At 38.4% G+C, this 14053-nt stretch overlaps 1 protein-coding gene across 3 annotated transcripts in view; it reads left to right on the top strand.

Moving 5' to 3' along the window:
- The window catches only part of ATP6V1H (ATPase H+ transporting V1 subunit H), a 39208-nt gene that overhangs the window by 16047 nt on the left and 9108 nt on the right, over positions 1 to 14053 (top strand). For all 3 annotated transcript variants that reach the window (XM_021387456.1, XM_021387457.1, XM_021387458.1), the window contains exons 8-13: positions 822 to 919; positions 2469 to 2661; positions 6246 to 6424; positions 6998 to 7123; positions 9841 to 9942; positions 13634 to 13747. In XM_021387456.1, coding sequence (XP_021243131.1) covers positions 822 to 919; positions 2469 to 2661; positions 6246 to 6424; positions 6998 to 7123; positions 9841 to 9942; positions 13634 to 13747 — 812 coding nt within the window. The remainder of the gene's footprint in view (positions 1 to 821; positions 920 to 2468; positions 2662 to 6245; positions 6425 to 6997; positions 7124 to 9840; positions 9943 to 13633; positions 13748 to 14053) is intronic.

Here is a 14053-nt window from a genome sequence, read left to right as displayed (position 1 = left end):
TGACCATAACCCATTTCTGAACTTCAGTTGATCTTATGTTACCACACAAAAATTGCGTACTTCTAGTGATGAAAATCTGTTTAAAGATTCAGTCTGTGATAGTTCGTATAGGAACCTGGGTGGAAGTAGAGATCAGTGATGTATCTCACAACCTTTTCCTGATGGGAAAATTTTAGTCTTTTTCTTCTTTTCTTAGCACAGCATAATGTGCTAAGCTTTTAATGAATAGAGGAAAAAATTAAAATGTAAGGCTAAAGTTTGATGATGATTTTGCGTACTCATTGTCCTAATGGTATTTTTCTGTATAAATATACATCTCATTATGATGATTGTGGTTTGGTTTCTTCCCACATTCAATTCCTATCTTGATTTCTTTGGCTACAAAGACCTCCAGCAGACTTAACCAGGCTTGATTAAGAAGTTTGATGCATTTTCCAAAGTTTACTCAGTAGAGTAGCAATTGATTCTGTGGATCAAAGGCTTTGGCACTATAATCAAACAGAACGTAGCCTACGCATGTGCTGAAAGAATGCATCTTCAAATGAGCTATTAAAATCTCTTTCTCTAATGATAAAATGGTATTGCTTGCATGACACTTCTTTCCTGCTCAAAACTCTTTTCTGTTTGTATTTTGCTTTTCAACTTTGGTTTTCATTTTATTTTTAAATAGAAGCTTGTAAAATATGATAAAAGTGAGTCGTCTTAACTCTGAAATGTTGCTGAAGAAATATGTATTGAAACATGCTAGCAGAGCCTGGTTTGGAAAAGCTTTAACACTTTGCCTCTCTTGTAAGAAGTGATATGCTCTTCTTTTCCTCTAGAGTTCTCAGTATGTACAGTGTGTTGCTGGATGCCTGCAGCTGATGCTTAGAGTCAATGAGTATCGCTTTGCCTGGGTAGAAGCAGATGGGGTAAACTGGTGAGCATTTTTTTTTCACTTTATATGGATATACTTGACCTTACAATAGCATATTCTCAATGACCTATTTTGGAATGGAGCTCTGATACAAGAGACAGCATCTCTGAGTACAAAACCTGTTTGGAAACAGACATTCATTTTTCTGTTTGACAGTAATGAAACTTGCAGATATAGTACCAATGTGAGGCCTTGATACTGTTTTTCTCTTCATGAAGAACTTTAGATAAGTATCTAAAGCAGATTATAGCTGTTTGCCTTCAACTTTGTTTTTTACTTGATAGAACAAGGACTGAAGAAACAAATTTCTGCTCATTTTTGCTGTTCATTTTGGAGTCATTTTGTCTCAAAATATTAGTGAAAGGAGAAAATAAGTAACATGGCTTCAGCTAGATCTTTTAATACAAATTCTCTTCATAAAGGTCTGCATGAGGCTAAGATGTCACTCATCTTTTAAAACTATCTACGTATAACTTTTCTACCATGTGTATGTCTGTTGGGGACAGTGGCTGTACAATTTGTCAGCAATGCTTGCACTAAGACAAAGATTTTTCTGTCCCTCGTGCTGCCCTGCCAGTGAGGAACGGGGAGTACACAAGGGCTGGGAGGGATCAGAATGATGACAGCTGGCCTAAACTGCCCAAAGGGATATCCCAGACCATAAGGCATCATGCTGAAGAGGAAAACTGAGGGAGTTGGCTGGGGGAGCTGCTGATGCTTGGGGACTGACTGGGCATCAGAGGATTGTGAGCAATTGCATTGTACACCACTTGCTTTGTATGTATCTTTATCTTTTATAATTATTTTTCCCTTCACTTTCTGTCCTATTAAACTTTGTCTTTGTCAGCCTATGAGTTTTACCTTTTTTTCCAATCCTGTCCCCCATCCCACTGAGGGGGAGTGAGTGAACAACTGCCTGCTGGGTTAAACCACAACAACTTGTAAACTGCTTGCTTCATAAGCTCAGCTGAACAAAGTTTCTGCATAACTTCTTTTTCTTGCAAGTCTTGTGATACTTTTTCTTCTCCAGTTGTACTCTGTATATGTATCCCATCTCATATATGCTGTACCTGTGACATATCTTCTGAAAACTCACATGGTAACTAGTGACTACTTCAGCTCATTTCAGACGCTCACATGGAGAAATACAATTATGGGAACAAATCAAATCTGTGTAGGTTCTGTTCTGCCTTTATGTTCCTTTCTTAACTTTGGAAAAAGCAGCTCTGTTTCTCCTAGAATCACAAATAGTGCTTTAAACTTGCTACTGGTAAAAGAATTGCAGTGAACTTATGATGAATGCAGTACCACAGTACTTCACATTGGAAAAGCTTCTTTACGGCAGAGGAAGAAGTAACTATATTTTCAAAAGCTCACTTTCTGAACAAGGTACTCTTGTGATAGTAAATACTGGTGCAGGATGCTGTGAAGTGTTGTGTACTCAGCTCTTTTCAAAAAGTTCCTGTAAAACATTATGTGTCTCTGGGTATAAAAGTGCAATGTGTGCAATCATTATTTAAAGATTAAATGTATGCTGCTGTTAATTTTTCAGTATCATGGGCGTCTTGAGCAACAAATGCGGCTTCCAGCTTCAGTATCAGATGATTTTCTGTGTGTGGCTGCTGGCATTTAGCCCTCAAATGTGTGAATATCTACGTCGGTATAATATTGTTCCAGTGCTGTCAGATATTCTTCAGGAATCAGTCAAAGAGAAAGTAACTAGAATCATCCTTGCAGCATTTCGGGTGAGTGTCTGACTGCAATTGCACTGGACTCATCTCTCAGTTGATTAGATATCAGATGCTGCTGATGCACAGCGGTTTCTGTTAGGCATTATTAGGTGTCTTGGACTGAATGCTTAATTATCCCTCTTTTTATGTGATCTAAGCATTGCTTCATGTAGTAGATATGCTATTACAGGTAATAGATGCTTACTATTCAATATTGTCTTAAAATAAGGTTGACAAAAATTCTGTTAGTGTAGGCACTAGTAGTTTCCTGTCTTTAGTTCAAGGCTTTATCTACTAGTGCTAATATGAAAGACTGGAGTTTACTAACAACACATTTTGCCTTATGGATCAATTAACATTAAATGTAATTAAAATATTGAAAATAAAACATGAATTGAAATATTATTTTAACCAGGTGTATGGGAACTGCTGAGTCATGGCCTGAACCACTGATTGAGTACCTGGAGGAAAGACCCAGTCAGCCCTGGGAGCACAGGTGAAGGCAATTCACCTGTGCCACCAGAAGGGGTGGAGCCAGGTTGCACCCCTCTTAGGCCTCACTGAAGGGCTGACTGCCACTGAGGAAGGATCTCTTTCTGGAGATCCCTCTTTGGTGGAAGCTTTTCCCTGTGAACCCAGAATCTTCTGATATGGGTGAGCAATCTACTTCCCTTCTTTTGAAGCACCTTGCTGTTGTGCTGGTCCTTCCACCTCTTTTGTAATGCCTTTTTCATCGTGTTGGTTCTTCCGATCGCTATACCAGGTATCTCTTTAGCTGACTGACTTGGATTTTATCTACTAGTCCAAAATTCTTTTCATGGTCATTCTGTTAATATGAATGAGGATATCCATGTAAGAGTACTTAGTTGTATCTACACTACCTGAAGTTCTCAGGTCTTATTTAAGTTAATTTGGAGTAACTAAGCATTGAGGCTTAATGTTTTCATTGTGAGTACAAGTTTGTGTTTATAGCTGCTAACTGTGCAGGTACACATGCCTCTCAAGTGTCTGGTATGTGATACTGGACTAGTTATAAAAACTTTTAATCCTTGTGTCCTGAGTGGAAGAGGTACATCTTGGATACTGTTTATTTCTCTGGATGCTAATTGTGTTCTAGTAGTAGATGTTGAAAACAAATTTGAATGGGGAGAGATCAATTATTGCTTACCAACTTGCTGAGCAACAGTAACTAGCTGTGTGAAGGTGCTTCATCTGTGACTTAAGTGGTCTCAGTAACCAAAAGCATCCGCCACTTTGAAAAACTTCTGGATAAGGTAGATTATACAAAACATGCTATTTATCCTATAAAAAGAAGTCAATGGTGTAAGGTATGCAGTAGGACTATTCTTACTGTATGTATCTCTGTAGATGTTTTAATGTGCTTTAGGGTCTTAATGTTAGAGTTAAGTAAGATAGCTTTAAAATATAAGTTGAGGGACTCAGCAGCTTGTATTCAAATTCCAATTCTTGCAGTCATAAAAAGCAAGAGAAATAATTGCTAGTTCTTGGCATATTTTGCAAGATGAGACAAAAATCAAGACAAGTTATTTGTTAATAAAGACTGAGAAAGACTAAGATGGTTCTGTTACAAACTTCAGGGAAACGTACTTGGCAGTTTTCCCAACGTTAAAGAGTGGTGTTGGCATGAGAAGGAGGTTATAAAGTGGCAGTCAGGAAATACTGATTAGAAATTAGACATCAGAGCTGTGAGTTCTGAGGCGATATTAAAATAGACATTGGAGGCAAAATAGACCTTTCTCTTTGTGAGAGGCTACAGTTTTTTGTGGGAGGAGGAGGTGGGAAGAACGTGACATACAGAAAGAGCTGGGCTTGATGATTCCTTAAATCATGCCTGCTACCTGTGCAACACTGAAGGCATGCCACGAGGCTTAACAACTCACATACATCTTCTCTACCATCTGATTTCTCCCTTACTTGATCTGTTTTTGCTAAGTTAATTGTATGAAATATGATTTTTTTCTTTGTAAAGCAGCAGACATTGCATACTTCTGTCTACAGTTGCCTAATTGCTTTTTCTGTTTACTTATTAAATGTTTTCCTCTTTTTTTTCCATGTGTATTCCATTTTATTTTATGCTACTTCTTTGACTGTAACTCATTTTCTACATTAAGACTCTTTATCACTGAACAAACTGATCCATTCTATTTAGCCCGTGTGTTTCTGTTTTTATGTTCCTAATATATCCTTTCAATTTCACTGTGAAAAACTTGTAAACCTCTCTTTGGTTTGACTTATGTAATAGTATTTTGAGTAGCTTTCTGTGTATGTCTGTCTCATAAATAACTAGGAGTTCTTTTTGGAAACTTTTACCTACATGTTCCTTGAACTTCTTAGATTTTGTGATCTCCCAAGATCTGTGATTTGTTCTTTTGTTAGCACTTAGAACTCTAAGTAGGTAATTCAGCATTTCTTTCTGTGAATTATCTTCACTTACTGGAATAGAAATGTGTGGTTTTCTTCCATATTGTGGCCACGTAGAATTAACTTTAAAAGCAGTAATTTGACTTATTTTAAATAGGAATTTTTTAACATCCATTTGCAGTGTTCTAAGTAATAATGTAAGTATAGAGGTTCTGTGAGGTGAACAAAAGTGCTGTCCAATTCCTTCTGTGTGATTGCATGGCTTATTTCAGGTAGATATTAAGACTTATTTATATGAACACATGTCCTTTTCTTAAGGACCTAATCTTTTCTGCAGACTTCATGTTGTACTAGAATGTGTAGGTGGCTAGCTCTGAACAATATAATCTGAAGCTGGTTGGCTAGAAATGTAACGAATAAATAACATTGGAACTTGACTATTACATTCTGGGGTTGTAATTCCAGCAATAAGCCTATCTTTGAATAAAACTAGCTAGTTGGAATGTTCCCAATTCAAAAGAAGCTGATCTAATCTATCTAGATTAGATTAACTAGCTCTTGAGTTAGATGGCTACAGTTTTTTAAAGGCTTTCTTGCTTTATACTGTTGGTATACGGAAAGCTAAGATAATAGTCCTAGATGGAAGCAGTTGTTTGTGGCAGAGGCTCCAGGATTTGGAATATTTCATTGTGTCCTTTTCCTTTGCTTTTTCTTTGAATAGTCTTTCTAGTCAGTCCTATTTAACGTGGAAAATGATTAAAACAGGTAAATAAATGCTTCTCTACATTTAAGGTAGCATGCCATCTAGGAGGAAAATGGTCAAAGTGACCCAAGCTTGAATGCGGTGTTATTTGTGCTGCTCAGCATGCGTGTTTGCATTACTCTTACCTTGCAAGCTAGAGAACTGATTTTTTTTTTTACATTCCTCTTCATTTGCAGTAGTAACAAATATGAATACTCCTGTGTAGTACGGTCAGTCCTAGGCAGCTTGCACCGCAAAATACAGATGTAAAGCAGCTACTACTTGGTAATCATACTTCTTTGGAGACAGTATTTTAGGAAGTGCTCAATTCTGCCTAACAGTCACTTATTAAAATGTGCCAGTAAGAATTTGTTAGTGATGTTAGTCTTACAAAATAGTCTGTTCTTTTAAAAAAAACAAAACAAAACAAACAAAAAAACCACAAAAAAAACCCTTCAACTTTTTATTTCTCTAGAATTTGCTGGAGAAGTCTACTGAGAGAGAAACTCGCCAAGAGTATGCTCTTGCCATGATTCAGTGTAAAGTTTTAAAGCAGCTAGAGAATTTGGATCAGCAGAAATATGATGATGAAGACATAAGTGAAGATATCAAGTTTCTGCTGGACAAGCTTGGTGAGAGCGTGCAGGACCTTAGGTATGATTTAAGTGTGAACTTCCTGAGAAGCGCAATCCAACAAATGTTGGGTAAAAGCCTTCATTTTCTTTTTTAAAGCCATATAATGTGTGTAATTACAGCTCCTAAGTGATGGCTGATAAGGTTCTTGTACGTAAATAGAACTGCATTGCAATTCATATCAAAGGTTTTATTGTATGAAAGGCAAAGACGGAGGTCCTTGGTTGGGGAAATTAAATGTACAATCCATGCAAAACAGCTACAGAATTCCCAGAAAGCACAGGGTTGTGTCGGATTTTCTTTTTCCCCCCTCTCCAGGAATCCTGCTTTGAGATGGGTGGAGGGTATGTTTGAAGACAGTTGTGGTTTTTTTTTTTTTTTTCCCTCTTACCTTTCATGCTTTTTCTTTCTTTTGCAGCAGTGCTGAAGTCTAATGCAGGGAGCAGCTCTAATGCTCTGCAGAGAGCAGTCTTCTAGATGTGTCAAATGTGTCATAACAAATTGTGCTCCACCTTTCAGGAAATAAGCTTTGGCTTGCAATTCAGTATCCATGGAAGCATAGCCAATATGTCATTCAGGTCTTTTGTGCTGCAGCTCCTTCGATGAGTACAGTTCTGAGCTCAAGTCAGGAAGGCTGGAGTGGAGTCCTGTACATAAGTCTGAGAAATTTTGGCGGGAGAATGCTGTAAGATTAAATGAGAAGAATTATGAACTACTCAAGTAAGTTTTCAGTTCTTGAATCATGCAATTCTTCAGTTCAATATTTAAATGAACCTGTATCCAATACTTTATTTCAATGTGTGTGTCTAGAATTAGAAGTCAGAGTATCCTGCTGTTGTTGGAATGGATGGTCTTTGGTCTTTTTTTTACTTATAATGTATGGTACTTTTTTAAACTTATTTTCAAATGCTGAATTGTTTATTTGTTTTTACTGGTCAAAATGTTTTGATAATAGTTAAGCTAGAAATATTTTCTCTTAAATGCGTGCAGTTGAATCTTGTAATGCTTTCTTTTGGAAAGCAGTTATATACCTTAGTGTTAATTTCCTGTTGTGTGTTGTCATTGGTTTGAGTGAACATTTCTCTTGAATAATTAGGGGTTCAAAGCTGTGGTACTGTTTCAAGGAAAATTAAACTTGCTGTATGATATACTAGATTAGTGGGCATAGTGTTAATGGGTTGATGGTTGGACTATGTCATCTTGGTGGTCTTTTCCAACCTTAATGATTCTACGATTACATTCCAGTTTGTTTGATCTTGAGTCAGTCTGATAAAATTCAGCTTAATCTCACAATTTTCTAAGCTTATCTTTCCTATTGGAGTCAAGTACTTGTTTGCTGACTTCTGGAAGCATGCACTTAAGAGGTCTGGGTTTTAAATTGCTATGGGAGCTGTTGGTTATCTAATTGTGTTGTCATTAACTGCTAATATGGGGTGTTCTTCCTATGTGGTATTTACTAGTAAGTGCAGGACCTAACAGAAAGCAGGAGATCAAGTGAAGTGTATGTTATGTTGGAAGGAGTGATGAGCAAGCTGAGTCTGGGCTTTAGATGCGCTTCAGTCTGCCCTGAAATCGGTCTGATAAGCTCCTCTCTGAGACTACATTCCTAGATGCTTAGTATTACAGACAAAAAAATGTAGATGCTGCCAGCTGCAACGTGAAGATGATGTTGAGACTAATTTCCTGTTGCGACTGCAGTATTTTGCTGTGTTTACCTCTCCAGGTTTTGGGATAGTTCAGCAAATGTGTTGTGCTTGTGCTGCCACAAAGCCAATGATCTACAGTAGTTCCTTAAAACCAGACAAAAAAAATAAGCTCCACAAACAACATCATCCCTCAAAAAAGGTGGCAGAGAGATTCTTGTTCCTAAGAACTTCTCTTTGTTTGACAAATAACCCTCTCTTCACTTCAAGCCTCATCATTTTATTTCCTTCTATCTACCATTCTGCTTGTGTTCTAGCTCTAATATACCTCAACTACTGTTGAACAGACTGTTCTTTCTGCCTTCTACCATGATTGACTTCTTATGCAAGTGATGGCCTGGACTTATTTGCTCAACAATTTTTGTGTAGATCCTTTAGATGTCCTTTGATTAGTGTAATACTTCAAGTTTCTGCTCGTTCGTCTTGTCCAAATTGTTTAGTCTTAAAATGCAGAATTCTTCATCTGTCACTTTCTAGTCTTTAGGAAGTGGCTGTGGTATGTGAAGAAAAAAGGTAAAATTATTCCAATTGAATTTTTTACTTTCAACTTGTTACTAACTTTCTGTAATTAGAACACATTTGTAATCTTGCTAAGCATAGGTGAGTCTAATTTTCCAATGTTCTGTATGTTTAACATCTTAAAACTTATCACTGCCTGGCCTTCATATCCATGTCTTTTTTTTTTTTTTTCCCCTCCTCGTTACTGGGCAGTAAACAGTGTTTACTGGTGGCTGTGTTCCTCTAAAAGCAATTGAACTACTTTTTACCAAATGAAAACAATAGAACAAGTTGAGAAATTTTTTAATTCTTCCAGCTCTGTATTTCTGTTCATATTAGCAAAATAACTGATATATGAAAAGGCAATTGTTTGCAAAGTATTATTGTTATCTTCACAGTCTTTATCAGGCCAGACCTACTCATTAGACCGCAGCAGTTCACTATGTAATGAATATTTTTGAGATAAATTTAGTGATCTTGAACTGTGAGTTCACAACTGTGTAGACCGCACAACTCTTAGTGTAGGCTGCTTTTCTCTCAAGTGGGATGCTTTCTGATTTTTAAATACCACTTCATGACAGTATTCTGTGTAAATTTCTGCGCTGAGCTGAGGAAGGCTACTGTTGTAAGGTGTAGGGAGGAACAGGGTTGGGGAAATGCCAGGATGGCATTCTTGGTGTAGACCCTTGCTTTATCTTTAGCAATGGAGTCCTGTAGGTTCCTAAATCCATAGTGCTGGATCCTGAGCGCAGGAGCTGGGAACAGCATGCAAGTGTCACTGCATCCACCAAGTAATAGAAGGAGCAGTGGCTGCCTTGTGTGCATTGTTTTTGAGTCCTACCCTTATCCCAGTCTATACATTGGATAAGCACAGCTTACCTGGAACTCTTAAACTGATGGTCTTGAAGGCAACATACACAAATATGAAGGCATTTTGTAAATCTTGCTATAGCTGTTTGTTGGTGTGGCTTACTGGAGGGAATTTAGCAAATGCTTTTAATTCTGTTAATGAAGACAGAGTCGTCTTAGTTTTAAATGCAGCTGCATACTTGGAAAAAAACTTGCTGTTTGTGTGACTTTTTAGAATGTCATTTGTGTGGTTGCAAATCTAGTCTTAAGCAGATAACATAACAAAAATAAAAACCAAGGAAAGCTGCACACACACACACAAAATAAAACAACAACAACAAAACCCAACAAAAAATTGGGACTTCTTTGTTTCGAATCCTTTCCTAGAATCCTGACAAAGCTTCTGGAGGTTTCTGACGACCCACAAGTGCTTGCTGTAGCTGCTCATGATGTGGGAGAATATGTACGGCACTATCCCCGTGGGAAACGGTAAGAAAAATGCCACTATGCACTGGCGTATTTAACACTGTGTTTTTTCACAGTTGGCCACAGTATATACTTGACTGGATTCCTTTTTCTCTTGTATTAAAATATTCTACATAGGGATTGCTGGTGTTGGATAAGGGTAATTTACTGGAAGAGTGTTGCAGATGAGAAAATAAAAACTAGATCTTTGCCTCAATGTATTCTAGTGTCCCTTAATAGTGACAGGAACATATGTCTAAATCAGTCTTGAATAACTTTTTCAGTCTGAAACAGAAGACATGCATGGGAAGAAATTAGAATAGCTGGTAAGAATTTAATCACTGTATCATTTTTGCCATTTATAACTATTTGACTTAAAGTACTGATAAGCTATTTCAGTGACAAGTTTTTTTGTCTAAAACTACTGAGACTTCTGTCACAAACAACTTACATTGTAATTTCAGTAGTGCTAGTACAGATTCAGTTATCACTTCTAGTGTTTTCTTCTTGCTACACAAATACAAATTTTTAATTGAAAATGTTATCTGTTGTAAACATCAAAATATACAAACGTGACTATTTTTGCTTCGCTTTACTTTAAAAACTACAAGCAAATAAATTACTAGCTGAATAATTGCATCTCTAAAGAAAAGAGACTACTGAAGCAGAAAGGGGCCTTTTATTTTGCAGGAATAATGCTTGTCAATCAGTCACCCAAAGGGACACATGACAATTTCTGTAGCAAAGGAGTCTGTTTCTGGTTTTTGTATAGCGTTTAACTGGGAAGTTGGCTTTCTAGGCTAGTTAGAAGTGTCATGAACATGTCCTTTGTGTACTGCTGGACAGGATTCTACTACTATCAAGATAGTAGACCAAAACTTTGTTTGCTAAAAAGACTTGCTTACTCTAGAAAGACTCCCAGGCCTTGTAAATCTTGTAAGCAATTTGAACTGAAGGTATTTTTAGATTATTGGAGCAAATTAACTGTCTCTAACAGGTCTACCAAGAAGGATCAGAGGTGTACAAGCAGTACTTAGCGGTGGTGTATGTTTTCTGAATAGCTCCTGTGTCTTCCAAAGAGATTTATGACAAGTAGTATTTCAAGTGGAGGAAATGTATCTTCTTGTGTGGAAACTCATGCTGCCTTCAAGGAAGCAGAGCTGAAGGATTAATAGAGAATACTTCTGCTTCAAGCTGCCCTTTGAAACAATTTTATCAGATGGTTACTGTAATCCTTAAACAACTTGCCAATGTGTGCTCAAGTGTGGCATGATGATTGGTCTAATATGGCCCTGCAATTGCTGGTCTGAGGCTGTGAGGTCAAATGAATGGACAAACACAACCTGTATCCAAGGCAGTCAGCTTCATTTCATGTATATTCTGCAGTGGACTAGGGGATTGTGGTGTGCCAGGGGAAGTTCTAAAATCAAGGAAACCTCAGGACAAGGAGACAACTGACAGGATCCCCCAGTCCTTATGACAGCATATGAAGAGGTGTAGGTGGTTACAGGAGCGGTGGTGTAACCACTCCCCCCCCACATACATAGGTAGATAGATATAGGAAGTGTGAGTGACCAGTGTGAGCAAACAGGGCATGACACATCACTAGGGTAGTATTCTCCTGGTTGGTGACTAGAACCTGGGCAGAAGGAGGAGAATGGACCAGTTGAATGAATGGTTGTGTGTATGGTGCTGTAGTCAGGGTTTTGGTACTGTGATCTTGGATGCATCTTTTAGAGACCAGGCATGCTGACATGGGATGGAATGCAACTGACTAAGAGGGACAAGAATGTTCTGGGCAGCAAGCTGTCTGGACTGATTAGCTGAGCTTTAAACTAGATTTGATGGGGTAGGGAGGTATACTTCTGAGTGACAGAGAAGAGCCAGGGAATGCTGACACTCCAGGAAGCAGCAGGGGAAAACTTTGTATTGCTTCCAGGGGAATCTGGGAGGGCTCCTCCAAGAAGGTAACATAGCTGATAGCCTGGCTTAAGTGCTGCTACAGTAATGCATGCACTGTGGGAAGTAAGTCGGAGGAGTTGGAAACTGTGGTACAACAAGGAAACTATGACTAATTGCTGTCACAGAAACATAGTGGGATGAACCACGCAACTGGAATAACACAATTGAGGGCTACAAGGAATTATTTACTCAGAGGGTGGTGAGGCACTGGAATAGATTGTGCAGGGAAGTTGTGGATGCCTCATCCCTAGTGGTGTTCAAGGCCAAGCTGGATGGAGTCCTGGGCAACCTGGTCTGGTCGTGGTATGACCAGCCTGATCTGGTCTGATCAGCAGGAGGGTTGGAACTGGATGGTCTTTAATGTCCTTTCCAACCCAAGCCCATCTATCATTGCTGGGAAGAAAGTGAGGACCTCACCTCTGCTAAGCTGTTATACCTGGTGCTCCTTGGCTGTTAATCCTGTTCAGAAGTGTATTGTCCTTCAAAAGGAATGATCGCTGTGAAGTAACAAGTGTCCTCAATATTATTCTAACCCACATTCTTTCTTTTTAACAAATTCTAATGCATCATTTGTTTTTTTGTGCACAGCTCTGATTATTAATGTTTATAAGTGTCTTAAGTGTGGGGGACAAAGGGACATGGCCAACCTCTTTTCAGTGTGGGGACAGGTCAAGGGGAAACAGCCATAAACTTGAGCGTAGGAAGTTCTGCACCAATGTGTGAGGGAACTTCTTCACAGTGAGGGTGATGGAGCACTAAAACAGGCTGCCCAGGGAGGCTGTGGATTCTCCTTCTCTGGAGATATCCAAGACCTGCCTGGATGCCTACCTGTGCAGCCTGCTGCAGGGAGCCTGCTTTGCAGGGGAGTTGGACTCTGATCTCTAGAGGTCCCTTCCAGCCCTCTATAATTCTGTGATTATGTGACTTATTTAATTTTCTGTTCTGAAGGACAAACCAAATTTCCTCAGTATGATTTTTTAAGGAAATTCATTGTTATCTGGTTTATTCTTAAGTATGACTTAAGCAATTATAGGACTAAAGGATTAAAAAACGTAATGGCTATGTGTCTGTTCTCACAAGTCCATTTCTTAACATAATGGCTTTTCATCTATAACTATTTACTAATCCTATGCTTGGCTGGTGTTTCACACTTTTTTTACTTGTATTACTTGCTCTGAGAAGGGATGCTGTTCATTGGTTTAGAAGAGGAAAAAAAATCGAAGACATTTGAATTCTCTAAATGTTCCTCATCTCTTAAAAATGGATCATCCTTGAGTCTTTGAAAGTTTCAGTGGTTAATTAGAACCTGAAACATCATGAGTTTACCTTCTGCATGCAGCAGAGATTCAGAGTTCAAGTTCTCTCTAACCTTCTGCTTCGTATGATTAAATAAAAAATATTGTCTTCTCAAAGCGATATTGAGTTCTTTAGCAAGCTGAGTAAAGTAAATGACCCTTTCTGTGAAAAGGGTCATTGCTTGATGGTTAAAAATTACGGAAGTAGGTAGTGGCTAGAAAACTTTTAATGTTGTGAATTGTTTAATTAAAAAAAAGTAACTTATTCAGTAGGTAGTATTAAAAATTTGCATAGATAACATGTCAAATAAGAAGTATGTGTTAGGAAATAAATACTTTAATCAACTATTATTGGCATTTTATTCAACTTGAATGCCTTGAATATCAAATAGTTGGATAGGATAGCTACCCTCAAAGTGAAGTAATGTGGGGAAAAAACTTACTCTTCTCTCTTTCAGAGTGATTGAACAACTTGGAGGTAAACAGCTAGTAATGAACCATATGCATCATGAAGACCAACAAGTTCGTTATAATGCACTGCTGGCTGTGCAGAAGCTGATGGTTCACAACTGGTATGTAAAGCTTCTTTAACAGTAAGAAATGTTGGGCTAGAAAGAGATACCAATTTCTTAGTGTGTTTGTGTCACGGTATTGTCTAAGGGTCTGCGTCCGTGACAAGAGGGACAGGCCCGAAAGAAAAAAAAAAACGAGAGAAGAGGAAGGAAAGAAAAAAAAATTGCCGGCGATAAGAGCCAGCCCCCGGGCGGTCCGGCGGCTAAAGCGGCAGAGAAGCCGCGGAGCCGCAACCTGGGAAGAGGGGGACCCGTAGACGGATTTAACACAAAAACAGCGGCACCGATCTGAGGAGGAACAACTAA

The sequence above is a fragment of the Numida meleagris genome, chromosome 2 (genome assembly GCF_002078875.1).
Source record: "Numida meleagris isolate 19003 breed g44 Domestic line chromosome 2, NumMel1.0, whole genome shotgun sequence".
NCBI lineage: Eukaryota > Metazoa > Chordata > Aves > Galliformes > Numididae > Numida > Numida meleagris.
This window is presented reverse-complemented; position numbering and strand designations above follow the sequence as displayed.